Source organism: Mauremys mutica, chromosome 2 (genome assembly GCF_020497125.1).
Source record: "Mauremys mutica isolate MM-2020 ecotype Southern chromosome 2, ASM2049712v1, whole genome shotgun sequence".
Classification (NCBI taxonomy): domain Eukaryota; kingdom Metazoa; phylum Chordata; order Testudines; family Geoemydidae; genus Mauremys; species Mauremys mutica.
In genome coordinates, this window is record NC_059073.1 from 253,442,802 (window position 1) to 253,469,034 (window position 26,233).

The 26,233-nt window shown below is 39.1% G+C and overlaps 1 protein-coding gene across 1 annotated transcript in view; it reads right to left on the bottom strand.

The window, feature by feature from the left end:
• The window catches only part of ADAM22 (ADAM metallopeptidase domain 22), a 205,948-nt gene that overhangs the window by 59,815 nt on the left and 119,900 nt on the right, over nt 1-26,233 (bottom strand). The window contains exons 6-11 of the mRNA XM_045003043.1: nt 22,470-22,533; nt 19,739-19,808; nt 13,682-13,752; nt 5,665-5,739; nt 1,318-1,389; nt 97-263 (exon numbers count right to left, since the gene is read on the bottom strand). Of these exons, the coding sequence (XP_044858978.1) occupies nt 97-263; nt 1,318-1,389; nt 5,665-5,739; nt 13,682-13,752; nt 19,739-19,808; nt 22,470-22,533 (519 nt within the window). The remainder of the gene's footprint in view (nt 1-96; nt 264-1,317; nt 1,390-5,664; nt 5,740-13,681; nt 13,753-19,738; nt 19,809-22,469; nt 22,534-26,233) is intronic.

The following is a 26,233-nucleotide window of genomic DNA, read 5'->3' on the forward strand; positions in this document are numbered from 1 at the left end:
ATAACACCATAGAAAGGAAATGTTTCAGCCACTAATAATAAAGCACTCCCCATGGAATGAAAAAATAGTAATAAAATGGCATACAAAGTTACGTACGAAAAAAGGTGAACTGCATCACTTTTCTCTCTGATAAAATCTCTCCTATATTTCATAAACTCACGTAGAGTCACCAATGGGTTTTCAGATATGGTGAACTTGTTATCAGTAGCCCAGGTTTCCATGGCAACCAATACTATCCTGGTGTTAAGTTGTTCTTTATATATCTAGTACATTAACAAAATGAACAAATATATTATATCATATAGAATATAGTTGCTTCTTTTCCCTTTTTTTGTAACAACTTCCATCTGTAATAATGAACATTTTGTTCCCTGAGGCTCACTACCTTTCTTTTTTAAACAGGAAGTAGTACAGCTAAAATCCAGATTTTAGACCACACCCCAGTAAGCAGTTCCGCATGACTACCAGCAAAGAGCTCCTGGTAGGATCCGAGCCTTGCAAAGATCTCTGGGACTCTAAAACTTTTGTAAGAATAAATTGAGAGATTTGATACAAATCTCTAAAGGACCACACAAGAATTCTGGATAACTCAAAGATTTAGGTTCAGAAAAATATTGGTTTATCTGTATTTTATAGTGTCCAACATACTTCACTTACACAACAGGGCTCCATATTCCTCAACAGATATATGCAACAGGTACCTGTACCAGGGAGACATGACCACTTCCACTGTTACAGAATCTTCAGCAGTGCCTATCATCAGACTGATTGACTGATTATCAGGACCCATCATATCCCAGACCAAAGGATTTCAACAGTGGGAATACTATTTTTCATTTGCAAATCCTGGAAATGTTTCTGGGCACAGTAGCCATCTGCTGTGTGATTTATAGCCCCAACAACTACCTATATTCCTGTGCCCCATATAAAATAATATGAACTCATATTTCTTAAAGGCTGAATAAAACATACAATTTCTCCTTATACTTTAGTGCGTTATAGTTGTAGACACTTTCCTGGTTGTAGCTGTAGTTAATACATTGCCCTTACTGGGTAGTTTTCTGAATAAGATGTGCTTTAAAAACTCATTCAGGCCTCAATCCAGCATGGTACTTGAGTATGTGAAGTCACGGGAATTATTTAAAGTTAGGCACATGCTTAAGTACCGTGCTGTACTGGAAGCTAAATAAATATTTGCAATCTTCACATAAATTATTATCATGTATATCTGTGAAATAACATTTCCTACAATTATCGGCACTACAACCACATGGTTCACAACACATTTAGAAAAGCATTTAGTTGAATAATACTTACTAAATCTGCCACGTTCACCACTGATTTAGCATAGCTGTTCGTATGGCCGACTGATAATCTATGTTTTTTACACTGAAAAACAAACACAGACCAGTTAGAAACGTATTTCTGAAAAATAATGTTGACTGAAAAACGTAAAGCAAAAGATGAATCTATCAACAGCAGAAGCTGTGCTCAAGCTGCTTATCTTTTGCGCTGACTGAAATGTTAAAAAATTGTGTCTAGCAAATTGTTCAGATACGGGTATTACCTTCCCGCCTCACAATGGTGTTGTGAAGATTCATTAATTAATGTTTAGAAAGTGCATTAAAGAAACCCAACTCCAAGGAGGAGAGCTAGAAACTCGTAACTTGAGAGAGTAGGATTGCCAATTTTGGTTGAATGTATTCCTGGAAGCTTCATCACATGACATAATCTTTAATTAAAGATTAATTTTCAATTCCCGGAGACTCCAAGACAATCCTAAAAGAGGCTGATCATTTGAAGTACAACCCCAGCTCCAGGAAGGAGGCTGAGGGGCCTCATAAACAGAGAGAAGAAAAACCTACCAGGACTTTTATACAGACCCAGAGTGGGCAAGAACTTGAGCTACTACAGAAGTGAGTTTCACTCTGCAGAAAGAGTTAATAAACCTACAAAGGGGGTAAGTGTTTTGACCTAATCTGGTCTGTGTAATTGACTAGAACAGTCCAAGTGGGTGCTGTGAGCAATGCATTTTTAGGACCACAAGGGGGTACTCTGAAGGCAGTCCACCATGACACAGGGTACCAGAATTTGGATGTGAGGCCTCCTCCTCTCAAGGAGGGAAATCTGAACAGCAGGGCATAAACAAACCACTGTGAGACATTTACCCTCCCAAATCTGCATGTGGGGGGTCCAGCACCAACTGCAGGAGGACCATCTCTCTCTCTCTCCCCCCCCCCTTTTTTTTTTAAAGGCATCCAGCAATTGGAACAAGACAGACGTTGGAAAGGAAGAAGTCATGGGGTTGTAATTTAGGTAGTCCCTCTGTCTCTCCTTAAGATGGGAGTCCTCCCAGCTTTTCTCCTTGGAACTAGGGTTGTAAGTCAGGCCAGCAATTGGGCCATAGCCAGCTTCTCCTATTGCAGGCCCCTTTTCGCAAGTACTCCTCAAGCTCAGAGAGTTCAGCATGTTACCCTTCTCCTGCTATGGGGGAGGAGGAAACAACTGTGTACATCTTTGCAGGGCTGTGGCCTTATATTGTATTTTTAGTTATTCTGAATTTAGAGTATTTTAAAAAACCTTTAGGAAAAACTGAACTCCAAAAATATCTCAGTACTGGTAGTTGCACCACAGAAGAGCTTTTTAAAAGAAATATTTCACTTTAGCTAAAACTAATTTGTTACCATGCACTGAACATGCAGAAATATTACAAAAATTGTATCTTTCATTATTGTTTGCAGTGTTGTTGTAGACATGTTGGTCGCAGGACGTTAGAGAGACAAGGTGGGTGACGTAATATCTTTTATTGGACCAACTTCTATGTAAGATCAGAAGCTTGTCTCTTTCACCAACAGAAGTTGGTCCAATAAAAGATATTACCTCACCCATCTTCTCTCACAAATATAGTAGTTATTTAAACATTATTTTCAGTTCTGTTTTGAGAAGTTTTTCAAGGACACTGGACCCTGTTATCTACATTTTCACTTTTGTTTTTAATTCATCACTGTTTACAACATCTTCTTAGAGACAAGGATAGGGCAATGGTCCAGGGTTCTGGTCTCAGCTCTGCCATTGATTTACTGTGTGACCTTGTGCAAATCACATACAGTTTCATTTTCAAGGAGTGCTGAGCTTCCACAAGTTCAACAGAAATAAGTGTCTCTGACACTGCTTAGCCCCTTTTGAAAGTCAGGCCCTGAATCTTCCTATACCTCCATTTACCTAGCTTTGAAATTAAGGCTTTAAGATCTACAGATGAAATATTCTATATACATGCTAATTATTCAGAATCAATAATAAAAGACAGGAAATAAAATGTATTTTCAGACCATTTTTGTTCTTTTCAGCAAACACTGATATTTTCCAACCAAAATTTCTCATGGAGACATTTGGTTTACTTCCTTGTTTACGACCCAGTTATGTGAGCACATCTCTAGAAGTAACTGCTGCTGAAGATTCAGCACTGATCACTCGCTCTTTGTTTTTAGATGATTGCCTAACAGGGGAAATTGTATTGTGTTTTTTTGTTTTGTTTTGCTTTTAATTTAAATCCATCTCTCCATCATAGAGGAATTAACAAACAATGTGAATTTTTATGCATTACCAGGCAATACAAAATTTACGGTAAGGCAAAGTTTGGGTCTAATCGACCAGACAGTGAGCATGTTGAATATATCAGTTTCTTTCCAGCTGCCATAAGATACATTGGTGTGTTACATCCATCACAGATTAGAGTCAGGGCTAGCAAACTGCCTGTGGGTAAAGTTACATCCATTTAGAATTCTCCAGTATTTGATGGTTCTGTCCAAGTTCCATAGTCACAGTTTATATTCTGTACGATATAAAATGAGAATATTAAGCAAGAAGTACTACAGAGTCAATAAGCCCTGGGAACAGCTTGCTTACCCTGAACAGGCAGATTCCAACACTGATTGATCACATCTGTGAAATCACTAAGGCCAGGTCTACACTCAAAAGTTAGATCAAATAGCTGCATCGCTCAGGGATGTGAAAAAAGCCGTAGCTATTGCTGACCTAAACCCCAGTGTAAGTCGTGGCCAGGTCAACAGATGAATACTTCCGTTGTCCTAGTTGCTGCTGCTTGGAGAGATGGACTTGCTACAGTGACAGAACACTCTCTTCCATTGTTATAGGAAGCACCTATACTACAGCCTACAGCAGCACAGCTGCAGCGCTGTAGCTGTGCTGCTGTTGCATAGACATGGCACAACAGTACGTACTCAACTGGGCAGGAATTTAGCAATTATAAGGCACTGCTTTTTGTGGACTCAGCAAAAACAGGAAAAAGGTAAGTTAAACAGACATATTTGCTAGAATGTTATCTAATTCTAATTGTTTGGACATTCAGCAACATAATGCGTGACCCTGAAAAAGATACTAGGTGCTCAGAGTTCAGATAGTGTTGTAAACACAAGAGGATTAGCATAAAGTGTACTGCTTAAAATATAATGAATGCCTCTCTCTAATATGTACCCAGGTTCACGGTGTAGGCAAATGAAATAATCGCTGTGTTTATTCAATGAACAAACATTTTATCAAATGATTTTACCCTACAAGAAAATTAATGTGCAAACTTTAAACAGGAAACAGCAGTGTTCAAATGGGTATATCATGTAGCAGGCAATGACTCCTGCTCTTCTGGCTCAAACACAGCCACTATAATAAAGAGAATTCTGAACACCAACTACCATCTTCTGTTGTGAGAGAAATCACTGTCACCCTTGACGTTATTGCTATGCTCACCCAATACAGGGTTCAAAGGAATAAAGCTCTGTTATTTAATTTATTTAAGGATGGCCAGGTATTCCTTCTAGAATTTGATGGGTATCTTTGCAAATGTGGGCATTGCTTAGGAGAAGCTGTTCATAATTGAAAAAAGCCTAGGGAAGCATAACAATTATAGAGCCATAGCGTTTAAGGCCAGAAGGGATCATAAGATTATCTAATCTGACCTACTGTATAACATATGCCAGATAATTTCATTTAATTACTCTTGTATTGACCCCTATTATTTGCATTTGACTAACCAATAGCTTCCAGAAATGCATTCATTCTTGATTTGAAGACTTTAAGAGATGGCGAATCCACAACTCCCCTTAGTAATTTTTTCCAATGGTTAATGAACATCACTGTTAAAAAATTGTGCCTAATTTCTAATTTGTCTGAACTTGTCTGGCTTTAACTTCCACCTGTAGATTCTTGTTATGCCTCTCTCTGCTAGGTTAAAGAGCCCTTTAGTACTGTAATAAAGTAAGTGAGGTGCATTCTCATTAAAAAAACAAAAACAAACAATGATTCTGCACACAGTCACCATTAAACTGCAGACTAACATTATGGATTGTTTAGTTATCATAGGTAAATATAATATACCATCAGCTTGGAGTCAGATATTCAGCAGGTCACTCGGTGTCAAATTCTTGTTCTGTACATTTTTTAGATTTAATTCTGTTCTTAGTTAAGCTGGTGAAAATCAGGAGTAACTTCACTGGAGTCACACAATGATATAAGTGAGATCAGAATCAGCCTTTAGGACATAAACTGTATTAATAAGATCATTGGTGTACTTTATTGTTTATGCTTTGAAGGCAGATAAGACAATCAAATTATTGATGTATTTCAAATAGCAAAGTATGCAAGTCTTACCATTAGATGATCATTCACAATCATTAACTCAATGTATTTTGTTTCCTCCTCAACTTTACGTGAAATCTGATGAACCTGCAGAAAGATTAACAAACAATAGTTGTTTACAGGGCAACTGGAAACAAATCTTAATTTGCCACATCAACAAGGGCAAAGCTTTTGATATGGTCTTCCACAGTATTCTTGCCAGCAAGTTAAAGAAGTATGGATTGGATGAATGGACTATAAGGTGGATAGAAAGCTGGCTAGATCGTTGGGCTCAGCGGGTAGTGATCAACAGCTCGATGTCTAGTTGGCAGCTGATATCAAGCGGAGTGCCCCAGGGGTTGGTCCTGGGGCCAGTTTTGTTCAACATTTTCATTAGTGATCTGGATGATGGGATGGATTTCACCCTCAGCAAATCTGTGGATTACACTAAGCTTGATAGATACACTGGAGAGTAGGGATAGGGGCCAGAGTGACCTGGACAAATTGGAGGATTGGGTCAAAAGAGATTCAACAAGGACAAGTGCAGAGTCCTGCACTTAGGAACGAAGAATCCCATGCACTGCTACAGGCTGGGGACGGACTGGCTAAGCAGCAGTTCAGCAGAAAAGGACCTCAGGATTACAGTGGACAAGAACCTGGATATGAGTCAACAGTGTGCCCTTGTTGCCAAGAAGGCTAATGGCATATTGGGCTGCATTAGTAGAAGCATTGCCAGCAGATCAAGGGAATTGATTATTCCTCTCTATTCAGCACTGGTGAGGCCACATCTGGAGTATTGTGTCCAGTTTTGGCCCCCCCCCCACTACAGAAAGGATGTGGACAAACTGAAGAGAGTCCAGTAGAGGGCAATGAAAATGATTAGGAGGCTGGGGCACATGACTTATGAGGAGAGATTGAGGAAACTGGGCTTATTTAGTCTGCAGAAGAGAAGGGTGAGTGGAATTTGACAGCAGCCTTTCAACTACCTGAAGGGCGGGGGGGGGGGTTCCAAAGAGGATGGAGCTTGGCTGTTCTCAGTGGTGGCAGGTGATAGAACAATGAGCAATGGTCTCAAGTTGCAGTGGGGGAGGTTTAGGTTGGATATTAGGAGGGTGGTAAAGCACTGGAATGGGTTACCTAGGGAGGTGATGGAATCTCCATCATCAGAGGTTTTTAAGGCCCGGCTTCACAAAGCCCTGGCTGGGATGATTTAGTTGGGGTTGGTCCTGCTTTGAGCAGGGGGTTGGACTAGATGACCTCCTGAAATCTCTTCCAACCCTAATCTTCTATGATTCTATGAATTCATTTCCCTGTGTTCTCATTTATTAGAAATGCTGCCATCCTTCCACCATTTTTTGTCGTTTATACTGACTGTAGAACTATTAAAAAACTATTGTATATTTGTACATATGTCAGATCTGCCTGTGTTTCCAAGCTATAAATAGGGACAATCTTTTAACTCCACATCTGCTCAGCAGATTATTTTTGGAGGGTCAACAGGAAAATTATAGATATATAATAAATGTATATAAACTGTAGTGTGTCCCCTGCCCCCATTCCCTCCAGAATAGGTGTAAATCCTACAAAATAAACGTAGAACTTTCTAAAAGAACTCTAGATTTCTGAAAGAGAGCCTAAATAATATCTACATTTTTAAAAACATGTTTGGTACCAGTTGTAAACTCACAGAATTGCTACAAACTCTCAGAATGGCACAATTACCTTTTTCCCCCCCCAAAAAAGCCTTTTTGTAAGGGCTGTACTGCTTATTCAAATTCTAAATCAATCAACTATCATTAATACACAATCAATTAAGTGTCACATTTCCTTTCAGTTTACAGATATTCACAGCCACGTTTCTAAATGACGCCTTTATTTTCCCTGGTCTTCCCAGCAGAATTATGTTATTGTTGCTGTAAATCTAGAGCAACTGCTTCTTGTTTATGAAAAGTCAAACAATCCCTCTAGCACCATTTGATGTAAAGTGAATTTCACAAAAGTTATTTATGTGACCCATTTTTTTTATTTCCCTGTTTTTTTTCATGGCAGTGAATATGCGCTTATCTTTTCTTTGAGCCATTTAGTCTTGTTTTTCATTCAATCCTTGTTTCTTTTCTGGGATGTGTTTGTGCATGTATCATTGTCAGAGTCTACCCTCACTTGAAACTGGGGGGTTTCAAGGTGAGGACCCGCATGCCACCATGTCAAAGGTCTCACCCCCACTTGGAACTGTTGGGCTCCAATGTGGGGACCTGACTTGGTTTCCCTCTAAACTAAAATCCTAGTTTAGATCTAGTAAGCTGCCACCATGTCATGGGATCTCACCCCCACTTTGAGCTTGTGGGTTCAAAGATGGGGACCCGCATGTATTCTGCCACCACCCTAACCCTTAGGGTGGGGTTCCTTCTCGCTGCCACCACTCAATCAAGAAATGTGGATTGAGACACAGTCCTTCCCCAAAATCCTAGGGGATTCCAAGAGCCCCAAATCCATGGAGTTCTTACACCCAGGAGAAACAAACCATTCCCCCTGCTTCCTCCCCCCTCCCTTTTCCTAGGAGAGATACCGGGATCCAACTACAGAGGGATACCTCCCCCTCCCCTTTCCCTGAGAATCCACCCAAGGAAAGACCAACAAGTCCTTAATAGAAAAGAATTTATTAAGAGAACAAAAAGAAAGTACAGAATCTCTATGAGCCCAAGCTGGACACTCATAGGGTATAACCTTATCAATCTCTGGAGAGAATCCCCTCTCCCCCTTTTCTCAGTAAAAGCAATATCAGCAAACAGGAATAAAGCATTTCCTTTAGCAAACACACAATTGCAAATATAGAAATCAAATCATAAGACTAATTCGCCTTTCCAATTAATACTCACTATTAATTAGTAGAAACTACTCCAGGAGAACTTGGGAGGCATGACTGTCCTCTGTTAGATCCAAAAACAGTTCTCACACAAACAAAAAAAAACACAGACAAAGGCTTCCCTCCACAGAGATTTGAAATTATCTCGTCTCTGATTGGTCCTTTGGTCAGGTGGTCACCAGGTACTACATGTTAACCCTTTCCAGGGAAAAGAGACCTTAACCCTGATCTGTTTATTTATGACAATCATACTCGTGGAGATAATCATGACAGCAGAGTATCAATGCGAGTATATATTTCTAAGTGAATTTAGTGCTCATAATAGGTCATGTAATGCCACCTTCTCCTCACTGGTCTCCCCACTTCTCATCTCCCTCTGAACAGCTGCTGCTGAAATCATCTTCTTCTTCTGCTGCTTGCACCCTCTCACTCTGTGACATAATGTATCCCTATGTTCAAACCCTACACACTGTTGTAATAATCTTTGTACAATGTATGTCTTGTAAGGTATAATTTGAAAACTCATAATTTGGTGATCAGTATTGTCCTGATAAAATATGTGTGGCAACATTGTATGTGATGTTATAAAATTCCACTGTATGGTGTTATTTCCACATGTTCCAAATTGAAGTTGGCAAACAGGTCTGTGTGCTCTGCCTAATTTGTACTTAAGCAGTAAACAGAGCAGTGGTGGGCAACCTGTGGCCCATCAGGGTAAGCTGATTGTGGGCCGCGAGACATTTTGCAGACATTGAACATCTGCAGGCATGGCCCCCCGTAGCTGCTAGTGGCTGTGATTCACCATTCCTGGGCAATGGGAGCTGCAGGAAGTGACGGCTAGCACGTCCCTGTGGCCTGCCGCTTTCCACAGCTCCCATTGGCCAGGAACAGCATATCACGGCTGTAATAAATGAGAGGAGCGATAGCTCCCTTTTGTGGACACCCAGCCAGTCAGTTGGCTATGGAATCACTCTTGGTGGTTGTTCTCTACTTGCTTTACCTGAAAGGGTTAACAAGCCCACAGGTAAAAGGAAAGGAGTGGGCACCTGACCAAAAGAGCCAATGGAAGGGCTAGAACTTTTTAAAATTGGGAAAAAAACTTCCCTTTGTCTGTGTGTTGTGATTCTCTGGGAAAGAGAGGGACAGGGAGCAGATATGCTGTGAGAAACTTAAGCCAGATATGAAAAACCATCAAATCATACCTGGAGATTGCTTATCTGAAACCCCAGATATGTGCATAAATTAGGGAATGTCTAGAAAGATGTGATTAAGTTTATTTCTTATTGGCTTGTAGACTTCTCTGTGCTAACCCCAAATGGTTTTTGTTTTGCTTGTAACCTTTAAGCTGGACAAGAAGGTTATTCTTGATGTTTAAATTTTGTAAGTGAGTTTTTTAAAATCTAGCAAAAACCTAAATTCCAGATGTATTTTCTTTTTGTTTTTAATAACATTTACCTTTTTTAAAGAACAGGATTGGATTTTTGGTGTCCTAAGAGGTTTGTGCACATGTTGTTAAATTAGCTGGTGGCAACAGCTGATTTCCTTTGTTTTTCTTTTTCAGCTCTTCCCTGGAGGGGGTGTGTGTGAAAGGGCTTGAGGATACACAGGAAGGAATTCCCAAGTGTGCCTTTCTGGTTTCAAAGGAGTTGTTTTGCATTTGTGTGGTGGCAGCATCTACCGATCCAAGGTCAGAGAGAAACTGTAACCTTCGGAGTTTAATGCCAGCCTGGAGTGGCCAGTATAAATCTTTAAAATCCTTGCTGGCCCCCACCTTCTGCACTTGAAGTGCCGAGTGGGGAATCAGCCTTGACAGCGGCCACTTGGAGCTTCGGAGGGCCATGCCTGCAGATGATCAATGTCTTCAAAATATCTTGCGGGCTGCATCAGCTTACCCTGATGGGCTGCATGTGCCCCGCGGGCCACAGTTTACACCCACCACTGAAACAGAGTCTTTAAGCAGGAAGGGGAGACAAAGGCAGCTCACACAGGTGAGAAAAAGAAGCAGGGAACATCCTTCCACATAGATATTTTGCCTCCTGGTACCCAGCTGTAAATGTTTCTCAAAAGCAGGCTGAAACTATAAAAAGGAGGGGCCAACACCCAAGAGACCCCATCTCTCTCTCCTTTCCTATCATCTTCTCTACATCTGAAGCAACGAAGGAAGACTTCATTGGATTCTGGGAGAAGAGGTCCTGACCTAGAGCGTTAGGTCAGAAAGACTGCTGAAAGCATATGGTAAGAAATTTTGCTCGAATCTGATATAGATTGTTAAGTTAGGCACCAGTAGCATTTTAACTTTATTTTCTTATAACCATCTCTGACTTTTATGCTTCATTACTTGTATTCACCTAAAACCTCTCTCTTTTTAGTTAATAAACTTGTTTTATTGTTTTATCTAATCCAGTGTGTTTAAATTAAAGTGTTTGGCAGACTCCATTTGCAGTGGCAAATTGTGTGTATTTTATTTCTATTAAAGAAACAACGGACTTTATATAAACTTGTATTGTCTGGGAGAGGGTTGGGCAGTACCAGACATACATTTCTGGGGGGAAATCTAAGACTTTAAGCATGTTGCGGTTACCCTGCTGTATGAGCAAGGCTGGTAAGAGCCAAGGTGTGGCTGGCTGGCTGCAGCACTCACATAGACATAGCTGGGAGTGACTTGTATGCTGGAGGCTGTGAGCAGTCCAGACAAGAAGCTACAGCAGCAAAGCACAGTAAAGGGCACCCCAGCTCCTCGTTAGTCTGGATTGTACCCTACTGTGTCACACTCCCTCTTTAAATCCCTTCACTGGCTTTTCCTCACATACATTGCTTGTGAAATCTTTTAATGATGATGGGTAACATTTTCAAAAAGCACCTAAGTGTCTTAGGATCCTACATCTCATTTTCAAAAGTGATTTAGGTGCTTAGGAGCCTAAGTCCCATTGACATTCAATGAGACTTAGGCACTTTTGAAAAAGTCCCTGATGTCTCCTAAATATCTCTACCCCTCCAAGCTTTTACCATCACCTATTATCCTGGTGCAGTAGGTTATCTGTATGATATGTCATCTGTGACTAATTTAGACTGCAAGCTCTTTTACGCAGGGACCATGCTTTTTGTATGTCGATCCAAAATGAATACTTTAGTTACAAAATGCAGGAATGCCCCCCTTCAATCGATGGAGCAGGTATTTCTACTGCTATTCCCTCTGGCTATTCCCCCAGTCCAACATCATCACCTGAGATTTATCCAGAGTGAGCCTTGTTAAGCTACCCCTCACCTAATTTTGTTCAAATTCTCAGAAAGTAAATGAATGAGCCATCTAGGTCCAACAGAGGAGAGCATACCAATAGCACTGTGACCAACATCATGTTGCTACTTACCTTAGAAGCAGCAAAGAATCCTGTGGCACCTTATAGACTAACAGATGTTTTTGCAGCATGAGCTTTCGTGGGTGAATACCCACTTCTTCGGATGCAAGTAGTACTTGTCCCTGATGTCTCCTAAATATCTCTATTTAGCAGTACTTGCATCCGAAGAAGTGGGTATTCACCCACGAAAGCTCATGCTGCAAAAACATCTGTTAGTCTATAAGGTGCCACAGGATTCTTTGCTGCTTCTACAGAACCAGACTAACACGGCTACCCCTCTGATACTACTTACCTTAGTGGGTTTACACATGCATAGAAGGGTGGCAGGCTAAATCTCTGTAATATCCTAAAGGAAAAGATTCTTGAGGCAGATGAGCAACCACCCAAGTATGCCTTATACTTTAGAAGTTCTCTCAAGAGAAAAGAACAGGGCCAATCAAGAGCAACTCTGTTTGTATCCACAATGTTTCAACATCACTTAGGATATGCCTACACTGCAATTAAACACCCACAGCTGGCCTGTGTTAGCTGACTCAGGCTCATGGGGCTTGGGCTATGAGGCTGCTTAATTGCGGTGTAGACATTTGGCCTCAGTCTGGAGCCTGGGCACTGGGATCCTCCCCTCTTGCAGGGTCCCAGAGCTCAGGCTCTAGCCCATACCCAAATGTCTACACAGCAATTTTACAGCCTTACAGCCTGAGCTCCACAAGCCCTGGTCAGCTGATCCGGGCCAACTGTGCATATTTAATTTTTGTGTAGACATACGCTTCATGATCAATGATGTCAGAGGTACTGACAGATGTAAAACTCAATACAGACACATTACCTTTGTCCATCACCAACAGACCAGCTCCATCTCTGTGCCATGCCTAGGTCTCAAATCAGACTAAAGAGAACCAAGGAACTTTTGCAAACTTCAAAGCGTGTTATATCTGCCTTACCATAACCTCTGACTGTGCTCCACTAAATGCATATCTGTATTATCAGAACAAATTTTAAAAGTAGCATATATATTTTACATGGCTCACTGTGCTGTGGGAGATTTACTTTTTTTTAAATAAAAGCTACAAGGAGTATCTACTGAGAGCACATTAAAAATCTAAACTTTAGTGAATCTTGTGGAATAAATAGTTGTTTTTTAACCTGGTCATAACACTCATCCCAAATATAAAGGATTTATATTATATTTTCAAACTTAAGATAAATGTCCACAATTAATGACCTCTCATCATAATAAACAAGAATGGTGCTCTCAGTTTATAATAGTAAATTTTAATTTGTCCTGCTTTCCTTTCATATAACTATATGACTTGGACCTACCTGCAGCTACTTTGTTAAATGCAATTTTCTTTTCAATGAAGGAACCAAACACTATATTTCAAATTGGTACAGTATTTCTAACTTCAATTAAAGAACAAAGATCATTTCATTCTAGAGGTAACAACAACATCATAATCCCCAGATGTTGTGGTTTGGCAATCCAGTAATGGCAGAATGAATGTAGCTGAGGTTTGCAAGAGGGAAAGCCATGGCAAAGCATGACAACAACAGCATGATTTGGGATATCTGTTTGTTCTCTTGAAATTCCATTTCCAGTAGCTTGTGGTTGCATGATGCAACACAGATGCTTCACGCCTAAGAAGGGATTTCTTCAGCAGGTTCCAGTAATGTTACTCAGATGTTAGATACTGCCTTTGCAACTGTTTTTATTTATTTATGTAGGTCTCATGCTAAAACAACACAAGCAATAGGACTTTATCTGGAGAGATTCCTTTATTAGCTGCAAACCAAGTTTGGTGGCACATTCTTTAGAAATTGTACGGGCACATACCTGTCTTTTACTCCTTTTGTGTCTTGGCTTTACAACAAACTTCTGTGATGTGGTGTTCATTTGCCAGAATTCTAAGTGGAAAACAAAGCCAAATAAATTGAATGTTCCCAATATATATATTGGGGCAGCATGAATACAATATGGAAATTTTCATTTTCTGTGAATTCGATCTGATAATGATTTCATTTTTCAATTCTTCTTCTAGAAAGGAGGCAACATTACAGCTACTTTTCCCAACAGCAGAGAAATTATAAAAATTCTGCTATTAATAATGCAGGTCTGCTAATATAGCCATTCTGTGGACTTCATCCTCAGAAGGTGTAACTGATGTTCAAAGACTAAATTTCACCAAATACTGTATGGTGAATATTATTAGAATGGTGCTACCATGAACTGAATCATATTTTCTGGAATGCAGGAAACAACCATACTTGCAATGGCTACATTAATTCAATTTGATTGCTCTTTGTGTTAATTTATGCTTTAAGGTGACTATATTCACAGTGTAATACATGTTAGAATTGGGAGAGACCCTCCGGGATGTTTAGATTCCCATCAATCAGTATATTACCCCACACTAATCCCACTAGGTCTTTAATTTTTTTAAACTTCTAATCATGAGTACTGAGAAGTTTATTCTTTTGCCAAATCCCATTTTACTAGGTGCTCATAAACCCCAGTGATGGGTACAGTATAAGCTAAACAGAACACAAAAACTCACCATTTTTAATATCCAACCTGAACTTTTCCCTCTTTAGTTTTAGATTCTTATTCGTTGTTTCAATGGTGTCTGCTACAGACAGAAGTCCTTTTCTTCTCTTGTATTAACAACTTTCACATTTTTATAGTTTTTGCCTATCCCTTTAATCAACTTTCAGTGAGACTACATGAAAGTTCCAGCATGTATGTCAAATCCTCTTTAATATTCTAATTTCCCTTTTCTGCTCTTTCTTTAACTTTTGGAGGTACTAATCATGAAGGGCTGAGCACTGTTTTCCATATTCCAGAGTCATTTTAGCAAAGCTGGTAAAAAGGCATATGGGGCTGTGCAAAATTAGGCACTTCCAACTCACATATCTCTGCACTCAAGGTTTGGTTTTATAATGAAATCCCAAACCATCTGCGTTCATATTTGGTTATAAACATTTCCAACATCTCCACTTCTGCTCATACTGCATATACTTTATACCAACTAATGCATTTGTACATGTGATCCAACACCAGGATAAAACAACAATGCAGATTCAGAAAGTGAAAGGATGGCAATGGCTGCTAAGACCTAAAACTCAAAGTGGACCTGCATGTTTCACTAAACTACATCTAGCTATAGGACATCAGGTTGTAGTAATCAAGAGTTTCTAGTGATAATACATATCATAAGAGCAAAACATAAGTGATTGGCATATGTCAACAAAAACACTTGTGAGTATCTTTCTCCCACAGTGGGTATGAGCAAAGCACGGTCATAGATGCTATACTTATTGTTAGAGCTGAGTGAATAACTGATTTTTTGGTTCAAAGCCCCCCCCGCCAAAAAAATTATTTTTTTTCCCAGGACAACCAGAAATGATTTTTTTCATTTTTTCTCACTGAAATGTAAAACTGATTTTTTTTGTTTTAAGTCAAAAATACATTTTGTACAAACCAGAATGAAATTCTTGTCTGTTGCTGTTGTTGTTTCATTTGTTTTTTAAACAAAAAATAAATATAGCTACAATTTTAAACAAAATGTCCTTCCATTTAGATTTTTAAAATGTTCTTTTCTTCCTGCGTGAAATTATTTGCCAAATCTGACCCAATTCATGAATACTTTCTGTTCACAAAACTGCATTTTTGGCGAATTAACTATTCATCCCAAAATGTTTTGCCCAGCTCTACTTATTATAAATTTTCTCATCAGACAATGTCTGGTACTCATTTAAGATCCAATCCTGCAAAAATGTATGCAATAACTTCACTCATAAAAGTAGTTCCTTTGAAACAAATGGTATTTTGACAGAAGTTATTCATCTGCATAAGGGTTTGCAGGGTCGGGTCCTCAGTCTGTATTCCACCATATGTTTTACATATTCTTACAGTTCTTCTTACAGAATAGAAAATGTAAATACTTTTGAAGACATTCTGCTGCTGTACAATACCTGAAATGCTAAGTGTAACATGCTCTGCAACAAGAGAATAATAGGAAGAGGATCAGACTAGTTCAATCACAGCCAGGGTCAGCTAATGGGGGCTCCTGTTATCCCTGAGGGCCATCACCCAGATCTCACAATGAATCAACACGAACCACTTTCAAATTTATTGTTACTTGTCTGTTTTCTGTGAGTGCTTTTATATATCCTACCTATACTTATAATGTAGATCCAGTCCATGTTTTGGTGTCATACCACCAACTCTTAACTTTTGATTGAAAGATTTGTAGGGCCACCAGAAGACAAATGGTAAAATTACAATGTTTTATTGGTGAAATAATAATATCTTACATTTATATAGCATCTCAGACTACTTTAATAATTTACAAACTATTTAAGGATCATTTCACCTACCATAAAAATGAAGCCATATCTGGGGTGGAATGTAGCAGCTATGTAACAACACACAGTAATACTTCACAACATTTTACAAGTGAATGATAATGACAAGAACATGCATAGTGCTTTCCCATCCAAAAGTATCTCAGGAAGATACCATGATCAACTGAAATCACAAAGGAAATTGAAATAGAAATAGGGATGTAACAAACCAAGTTGGAATTTGATCACTATTTTGAAAAAGTCCTATGAGAACTTTTATGACCACTGAAGATCACAACATCTACTTTGTCTCAGCTGAAAAACAGCACCTCCAATGTCATAGTGTCTCTTATCATCATCCCAGAGCACTGACTGATTTAGTATGGACTCTGAGGAAAAAGTACAACCTACTGAATCGCCAGCCTCGTGAAGAACCCTGGATGTTCTCTCTTCAAAGTCTTAATCCTTCACAGTTAGTGACATTTGACAGGTGCATAACATAAGATGTTATATCTGCTGGCCATCACGCAGAGGAGTATAATTTATTCTCTAATAATATTTTTTAATTCCCAAGGAACAGAAGAATATAAAAACCTATGTTGCTACTGATGAGATATCATATCATTTGCTTTGGTTGTTACTGATATGAAATCACCCCAGTCTGTTAATTTTTGCCTTTCCACCATCAATGTAAAAGGCTTGTGGTACATCAAAGTACATTCATAATGCAGCACTGACTGGAAATCGTAAGTTATGCATAGAGCCTGCTAGGGATAAGAACAGGAGTGAAAGTGAGGTAAGAACCCGCACCGGCCTGTACGCAGCGCTGCCATGGCAGCGCTTTAATGTCCCTGCCCCTTTTTCCTCCCCCTCCCCCGTTGGCAGCCCTGCTGGTACAAGCAGGGCCACCAACAGGGGAGGCAAAAGTGGCAGGGATGTTAAAGCGCTGCCGGGGCAGCTCTTTAAGGATGGTCCTTTGCCGCGGCAGTGCTTTAATGTTGCTGCGCGCCCCCCCATCAGTGGCCCTACCAGCAGGGCCACCAACGGGGGTGGGGTGGGGGAGGGCAGCAACATTAAAACACTGCCACGGCAAAGGACCCTGCAGTGCTTCTAACATCCCTGCCCCTTTCCCCCCCACCCCCGGCCGCCGATGAGAGGGGGAAGGCAAAGGGAGCAGCTGCCCCGGGGCCAGCAATTTAAAATTCAAATCGCTACTGGAGCCCCGGGCGGTGCGGGCCAGGCGGCCTGGAAGGGTTGGCCTGGGGATGCTGACCTCCAGCCCCGCCCCTTCTGCCTGAGGCCCCACTCCTTCCGGAGCCGGCCCTGGCCCTGTACCAGTAAGTGTCTGGAGTTATTTTCACCCCTGGATAAGAACAAATAATTCTGGAATCAAATTAGAAGTTTCTTAGGGCATGTAAGTCCACAATAAAGGTGGGGATAGAGAAGAAGAGAAATATTGGCAATATAAAGTACAGGGAAAAGCACTTTTTGTTATAACAGTCTTAAAGGACAGGATTAGTGAAATAGTCCTGCTGCAGTAAATAAAAATACTACAAGTTAGTAATTCCAAATATATCATATCTGTTTAAGGAAACAGACAGAAAAGTTTAAGCGCTGTAAAGCCACTATTCCCAATTATGATAATATATAAAAATCAGTGAAGATCCGGAGTGAAATCCTGGCCCCATTCAAGTCAATGGGAGTTTTGCCATTGACTTCAGTGGGAACAGGATTTCATGTTAAGTGGTTTATATCTCCACTGAGCATATGTATATCACACAATGGGAACTACACATACATTTACAATAAAGGCAAAGGAAACCTAAATAAACATATAATGGAAGTAATGAAAAAATAGTTTTTCATTAGTATAGAATCTGCTGCAGGTGATAAAACTTTCATTGCAAACCTGAAACTGAGGACAGGTTTAGAACAATGTAAGTGAACACAGAGAGAGCAGTCAATGGGATAGACAAAGTCTATAGCATGTTCTTATGAAACATGCTAGTTATAATTAACCTTTCAGGTATGGGATCCTACCACGTAGTTGCACAAGATTAGTGCCATATGCAGTTTCTCCACTTTGTTAGTAATCATATACTTAAGTTATTTTCATTAGTATTCCACAATTTGATCAAATGGCAACATTTCCCCATCTCAACCAACATAGAGTTGTGGTGGCAAAACCAACAAAACTGGATATTTCTGAAACTGCCCCAAATGGAAAGTCTCAATGTTTGCAACGAAAGTTTGACATACTTTGAAGGTCAAAGGGCTTTGGGGAAGGTTAAATGATAGATTTCTGCTTGCAGAAAAAATGCTTTTCATAGTCATAAAAAATTCAAAATTACATTTATTTTTTCTCCCAAAGTCTGTGAAAACATAACATTTCACCATTGATAAAGTCATTTGCCTACAAGACACACAATTCTAGTTCCAAAAGATCTCATCCTTTACTCACACATTTCGAAACACAGGGCTGCCAACTCAGTAGTCACGCTACCTCTGTCTCTTTCAGAAGACATCCTCCAGAGTGCTTCCCACACAACGTGCACTTCATTATTAGGTCTCATATTCCATATTCAATGCAACATAGCCCCAGTCCTGAGCACTACCATTCTATAAACTAGGCATCTGCAATTGTCTTGAAGAAATCAGTAGTTTAGTACTGCTGGTCTCATTCCTCCAGGATAAGCTATATACGTAGGAAATTACATTTCCAAACTGATAAACCCTTGACAGACTGGGGATATGCCTTAGAAAAGTTTGAATTTTCAGCTTTGGCTACCTAGGGTGACCAGATGTCCCAATTTTATAGGGACAGTCCCGATTTTTGGGTCTTTCTCTTATATAGGCTCCTATTACCCCCCACCAGCTGTCCTGATTTTTCACACTTGCTGTCTGGTCACCCTATGGATACCAAGCTGTCTTCTCACAATCAATGTTCATTTTTTAAACCTTGTCTAATTCCATACATAATATAAAGTGTTTATGGGGATGCATCAGTAATACTGCGCACCTCTTTTCCATCTTCAGAGTACTTTACAATTAAGTAAGTAAACTTTATGACACCCCAATGTCATTTAAGATGGAAAGACTGAAGCAGAAATGTTAAGAGTCAGAACTAGGATAAAACTCGGAAAATCCAGTTTTCTAGTCCTACACTCAGACTAGTAGACCATTCCTTTATCTCATAGTGGGGGAGGCCACTGATGTTCATCAGTCCTTGGTAACTATGGGATTATTTTCATCAACCTTTAGGTTGCCATGACTTTTTATGTAAAGTACATATTGTATGTGTAATGGCATATAAAGCATTCAATTCTTCAAAGTTTATTTAAAAATATTAACAATATTTTGAGGTGAGGTTTGAGTTAATAGTTAGGTTTCTCCCTTCCCCCTATATGTTTTTTACTTAAGCAGAAAAAGAAAGACTCAAGTAAACAAAAGAGTAAAGTCTCAAAGAAGATTAGCAACCAAATATGATAAACAAATGTGGCAAAATAAGACACAAGTTAAAAGAAGAGAGCATTACAAACAATCATACCAGATGGCAGGTCATCCAAAGGAAATTCAAATAACCTGGATTTGTAAACAGAGTGGAAATGGAAATCCTCCTGAAATAGTAAACAGTAGACTGCATTAAGCCACGATAAAATGAACCATCCCATGAATAGTAGGGAGATAGAAACCCTTTTGCATTAGGTACCAAACCAATATGTTGGAGAAATAATGGAACACTGGAGGTTATCAAACCTCAAAGATTCTTCTCCTCCTCTCCCAATTATGATGTGATCATTAAGGCCCTGATTCAGCAAAGCACTTAAGCATGTATTTTACTTTTAACATACAAGTAGGTCCTTTAAAGTCAACGGGCCTAATCACATGCTTAAAGTTAAGCACACGCTTAAATGTTTTGCTGGATTGGGGTCTAAATTTCCTAAAGTTAAATAATATGAAATGCAAATGGATATGAATATATACGGTTTTAACTGATTTTCAGCACTCACAAATGACCAAGAGGTCGTTTTAAAGACGCTACCAAGGGGTAGATAAGACATGTATTATTGGAGGAAAACCATTATTTTATTTTATTATATTATTATTATTGGAGGAAAACTCCTCCTGTTTTCCTGATACTGTATTTAGCTACTGGGAACTCAGATACTAGATGCAATATACTGCCTTTGGTTTGCACCTTTAGAGCAATCAGGGCCGGCTCCAGGCACCTGCTCAGCCGCCGATCACGATTGCGGCTTTTTTTTTTTTTTTTGGCCGCTTGAGGTGGCAAAAACCCTGGAGCCGGCCCTGAGAACAATATATCAACTAGCTGCTGAAAGTGGGAGGACAAGCAGCAAAGAATCCTGTGGCACCTTATAGACTAACAGACGTTTTGCAGCATTACCCAATATTTCCAACTCCATCTGAAAGTCTCGCTTCTCTCTTTTTTTTTTTTGCCGGTATATAAAAAAACCCAAAGCTAAAAGCTCGCTATTATCAATTTTTTTTGTTGGTTTTTGCGTATTTGTTTTTTTTAGAGCCATGCTTATTTTAAAAAAAAAAAAATAACCAAAAAGCCAAAAAAAAATATCGTGCTTGGAGAAGAGAAATAAAGCCAAATTGAAGATGTCGAGAAAAGGGAACTGAAGAGATCTCCGGATTCTGACCCAAATATTGCGAGATCGACCACTGAATTGTTGTTGTTTTTTAAAAATTATATATAGGTGTGTATATATATATATATATATGCAAAAAACCCTCCACAGAAAACAAGCATTTAGTCGACCTTGGTAAATATTAAACTTTCCAGGCTCAAGTTATGATACAGACGACGTACCTCTATACAAATGCATTTGGAACTAAAAAATAAAATACAGATTAATTACAAAAAAAAAAAATTAAAATAAACGAGGGAAGCTGTTCGGGTTTTCACTCCGACTTCCCTCTGCTCAAAACATAATTACAAGAGAACGGGGGATGAAGAACAGATCGGACGAGTACGGCGTTTGGGGGGGGGCTCTGTGGCGGCCCCCCCCCCCGTTTTGGACACTCAGCGGGGTTTATTTTTCCTCCGCTGGCAGCGAACCTCTGAAAAATCCCACCCCTTTGAAAATGTAGCAACTCAGGGGGCAGGAATGGGACCATCCCAAATCACTAGCCCAGTTCGGCAACTTCTAGCCAGCTGACGCGGCTCGGGTTCGATCGAATCCCCTCGCGTCTCACCAGCCGAGCAATTCAGTTAAAACCCATGTGGCCACCGGACCTTCCAAAGGTGGCTAGCGGGTTGGTAGCTCTTATTTTTTCCCCTGCCTGTCAAATCGCAGCTACCTTTTCCAAGAGGTCTGATTTCCAGGGGGGCGGCTTTCGGAAAACCCTCTCACGGCATCTCCTGTCGGGCAGCCCGAAAAAGCAGAGATGCGCAACATCGCTAGCCAGTTCTCTTCCTAAAACCGTGGCTGTCTCGTGTGTCCACTCGTCCGATCTGTTCTTCATCCCCCGTTCTCTTGTAATTATGTTTTGAGCAGAGGGAAGTCGGAGTGAAAACCCGAACAGCTTCCCTCGTTTATTTTAATTTTTTTTTTTGTAATTAATCTGTATTTTATTTTTTAGTTCCAAATGCATTTGTATAGAGGTACGTCGTCTGTATCATAACTTGAGCCTGGAAAGATTAATATTTACCAAGGTCGACTAAATGCTTGTTTTCTGTGGAGGGTTTTTTGCATATATATATATATACACACCTATATATAATTTTTAAAAAACAACAACAATTCAGTGGTCGATCTCGCAATATTTGGGTCAGAATCCGGAGATCTCTTCAGTTCCCTTTTATCGTCATCTTCAATTTGGCTTTATTTCTCTTCTCCAAGCACGATATTTTTTTTTGGCTTTTTGGTTATTTTTTTTTTAAAATAAGCATGGCTCTAAAAAAAAAAAAAAAAAAAAATACGCAAAAACCAACAAAAAAATTTGATAATAGCGAGCTTTTAGCTTTGGGGTTTTTTATATACCGGCAAAAAAAAAAAAAAAGAGAGAAGCAAGACTTTCAGATGGAGTTGGAAATATTGGGTAATGCTGCAAAACGTCTGTTAGTCTATAAGGTGCCACAGGATTCTTTGCTGCTTCTACAGAACCAGACTAACACGGCTACCCCTCTGATACTTGGGAGGACAAGGACTCCAGCCCCAAAGCTATAGGTGCAAGGCTGAGGATGAGGCTTTTTTGTTTTCTGCATCTCTTGTGTATCTGAATACTGGGTTGACTGAAGTTCTACTTACGTGTGAAGTGTAGTTTTCTTCTGGTTCAATAAGATAAGTATGATTCCCATCATAGAACATCCCACTGTTAAAGGCAGGAAAAGTGGTAACATTGAGTAGAGATTTACCAAACATTTATAAAAAGATTAAAACAATTTAAACAGGTAACCCATGAAGGGGAGGCTATGAACTTGAAATATAACCATTAAAAAAATAAATTAAAAGCAATTTCAGGTATTATCCCAGTTTCTAAGTCCTTGTGCCAATTTTTGTGATTTTACAACCAACTTTTCCTTTTTTAAAAATGTTTTTCCTCTTCCTTGTTGTAGTGATAAAGAGTTAGACACAAAGAGCAGCAGAAACTGACTGACTGACCCAGTTCCCAAACCTAGCGTGGACCAGATTGTTCCTACTTCTGACAGATATTTAAGAGGTCTCTTTACACACTCTGGGAACACATGAATAGCTTGTCATGCCAAAATAAAGTATTAAACTGTATTTTAGAGTATTTTGGAGTATTAGACTCTTAGATTTTAAGCTTTTTGGTGCCATAAGGCTGTCTGTCTGCATGCTCTTACAAGACCCAGCATAATGGGAATACTTTTGAGGTAAACAAAACAAGGTAAAAAACTGAAAAAAAAGCAAGAATAATCATTTTTTCCCTCACACATCAATTTAAGTCCTTTATTTAATTTTTTTGGAAAAGACACACATAGGTTTTATATAAAACAACATCAACAGAAATATTCCATGAACTGCCAGAGCCAATGTCCCATGCTATGTTGCCCTTTCATACAGTACGTATTCTAGCATATGGAAAGCTTTCACTAGTTCTTGTGGTATTCCTCATTATACTTACAGGGAACAGCTCTCACACAAGTAAAATCTTCCAAATGTAGAGGAATTTTAAGGGCGCCAACTATATGCATGTTTGTTGTATATGCTGGAAAATCCATTGCTGTAATTGCTCACATGTGAACAATCACCAATTTCCCAATCCAGCAAAGGTGGCACATGGTTCAGTTCTAACCACAGGACAGGTTCAAGCTTTAAGGGATCCTAAGTGAATGTAGACAGCTTATGGTAATTAAATCACATGGTTGTGCATTACTGTTTACAAGTAAATACACAGCAGTGGTGAAATTCACCACTGTGCAGAGATCTCACATAAGACCTATACACCACTTAAAATCCAGTTTAAATCCTATTTTGAGTTTAAATGGGGTTTAATATTAAGCCTTGCACCAGATTTCTGCACAAAGATGAATTTCACCCTAAAATAAAATGATCTGATATGAAAATGTTAATTTACAGTATACTAAAGAGGTACATTTCCTACCCACATCTCCCTTTTCATCTTTATCTAAATCAGCCTTTTCTTGCAATTTTTTCTTTATTACAGCAGCATGTGTGTTGTTGAGATTAAGTTGTGTCAGCATTTCCTTTCTAAAGTGCTTCTTTCAAGGTTTTTTAAGACTAGCTATAAATATGAGCTGTAGGCTCAGATTTGACATATACTATACAACCTGAACAAGGGAGCAAGATTTTTTTTTTTTTGCAAAGTTTGAAGGGGAAAAAACAAAAAAACCCACCACATTTCATTCTTTAGGTGACAGAAATGGATACTTGCTTTTGGCTTATGCAAGTCAAAAATTAAATTGATTTTTAAAACATTTTATAATTAATTTTTGCATTTTTTGTCACTAACATCAGATATGACCTTAACTATACACAGGGAGCAGCTCTGTTGAGTAAAATGATGTCATTTTACTCTGTTGGGGTTTTTTGGGACCATAACTACATATTAAACTTTTAAACCATTACAGCTTTACATAAACATATCTAATATTTGCCTAAATGTTGTGTATCTACAGGATAAGCCAAATGGCTCCACCAAAGTAATTCTGGATATAATATAATATAATATAATATAATGTAATATAATATATAACTCATATTAGCAGTGGTTATAAATACATATTTAATTCAAAGGTATTCATCCCTTTGCAAATAACGTGTAAATATTGTGTAGAAATTAACTTGTTCTATGACATTTAAAATAAAAATCCTAGAGGCTGATGAAGGCCTTCATTCTAAGAATAAAATGAGATTTGGGACTCATCCTGCAGATTTTAAGTATGCAAAACTTGCTTTGCTATCAATGGCAATTTTACATGAGTAAGATCTGCAGTAAGTCAACAGTGTGCCCTTGTTGCCAAGAAGGCTAATGGCATTTTGGGTTGTATAAGTAGGGGCATTTCCAGGAGATCGAGGGAAGTGATCATTCCCCTCTATTCAGCACTGGTGAGGCCTCATCTGGAGTCCAGTTTTGGGCCCCACACTACAAGAAGGATGTGGATAAATTGGAGAGAGTCCAGCGGAGGGCAACAAAAATGATTAGGGGGCTGGAACACATGACTTATGAGGATAGGCTGAGGGAACTGGGATTGTTTAGCCTGCAGAAGAGAAGAATGAGGGGGGATTTGATAGCTGCTTTCAACTACCTGAAAGGGGGTTCCAAAGAGGATGGATCTAGACTGTTCTCAGTGGTAGAAGATGACAGAACAAGGAGTAATGGTCTCAAGTTGCAGAGGGGGAGGTTTAGGTTGGATATTAGGAAAAACGTTTTCACTAGTAGGGTGGTGAAGAACTGGAATGGGTTACCTAGGGAGGTGGTGGAATCTCCTTCCTTAGAGGTTTTTAAGGTCAGGCTTGACAAAGCCCTGGCTGGGATGATTTAGTTGGGTTTGGTCCTGCTTTGAGCAGGGGGTTGGACTAGATGACCTCCTGAGGTCCCTTCCAACCCTGAGATTCTATGATTCTATGATTCTATGATTGATTAGTGTGTCAGTATTTGAAGACTTAATTCACATTCTTGGAATAAAGGGCCTCCTATTTGATCATTTCACCCAGCAGCATGGACCTTGGATCAAGTCAGTATTTGATCAAACCACTCTTTAATAATGGTACATGGTAATAAGATATTTACAAGTCAAACTACAAACCTGATCCGACTTAAGTCAATGAATGTTTTGCAATAGACTTCAATTGAAGCAGTCTATATATTTGAATCATACACTAATAAAAAAGTTAGATCCAAAGTAGTAGTAAAATACAGACCACTTTTGAAATCTGAATCTTTACTATGTCAAAACAATACACAAACATATTGTAACAATAAACATCTTGTAAATCAATTTGATCTTAAAAAAGCAAGATTTTTAATTTCACCACCAGTGGGCAGCAAATTCATAGTCCAACAAGAAAACTTATCTAGTATCTACATTACAGGTCTTCAAACTCTTATTTTAAATTAAGCCTTACTACAGCTTGTCATTAGCTATTCTGATAAGGGCCTTCATTTCCCAAAAATATTTCTATAGTTCTAAAACTGACACCACAGTCCTATAAGCTGCTACGTGTGATGGACCATGCTGATTTCAATTGAGGCGAGGAAGGAGTCTGCCTGTGTGAAAGAGCTTGCAGGATCATGACCTAAGAACATATTTGAATGTTTAAAATGTTATTACATTAGAAGAGATCATTACTCAATAATCAATCATCCATTATTAAGAATCAGTGTGCTTTATGCTACACAGTACATAAAGGAATACATGGTTCTCTTCCAAGGAGCCTGTATTGTAATAAAAAATGCATTAAAATACAGATTAATAAGAATATATAATTAAGCACATTATTTGAAAGAGATTCAATATTGTATTCCTACACTCCAACATTCCCAACAGGTAATAGATATGTTTACATTACTTGACTGCAATGAAGAA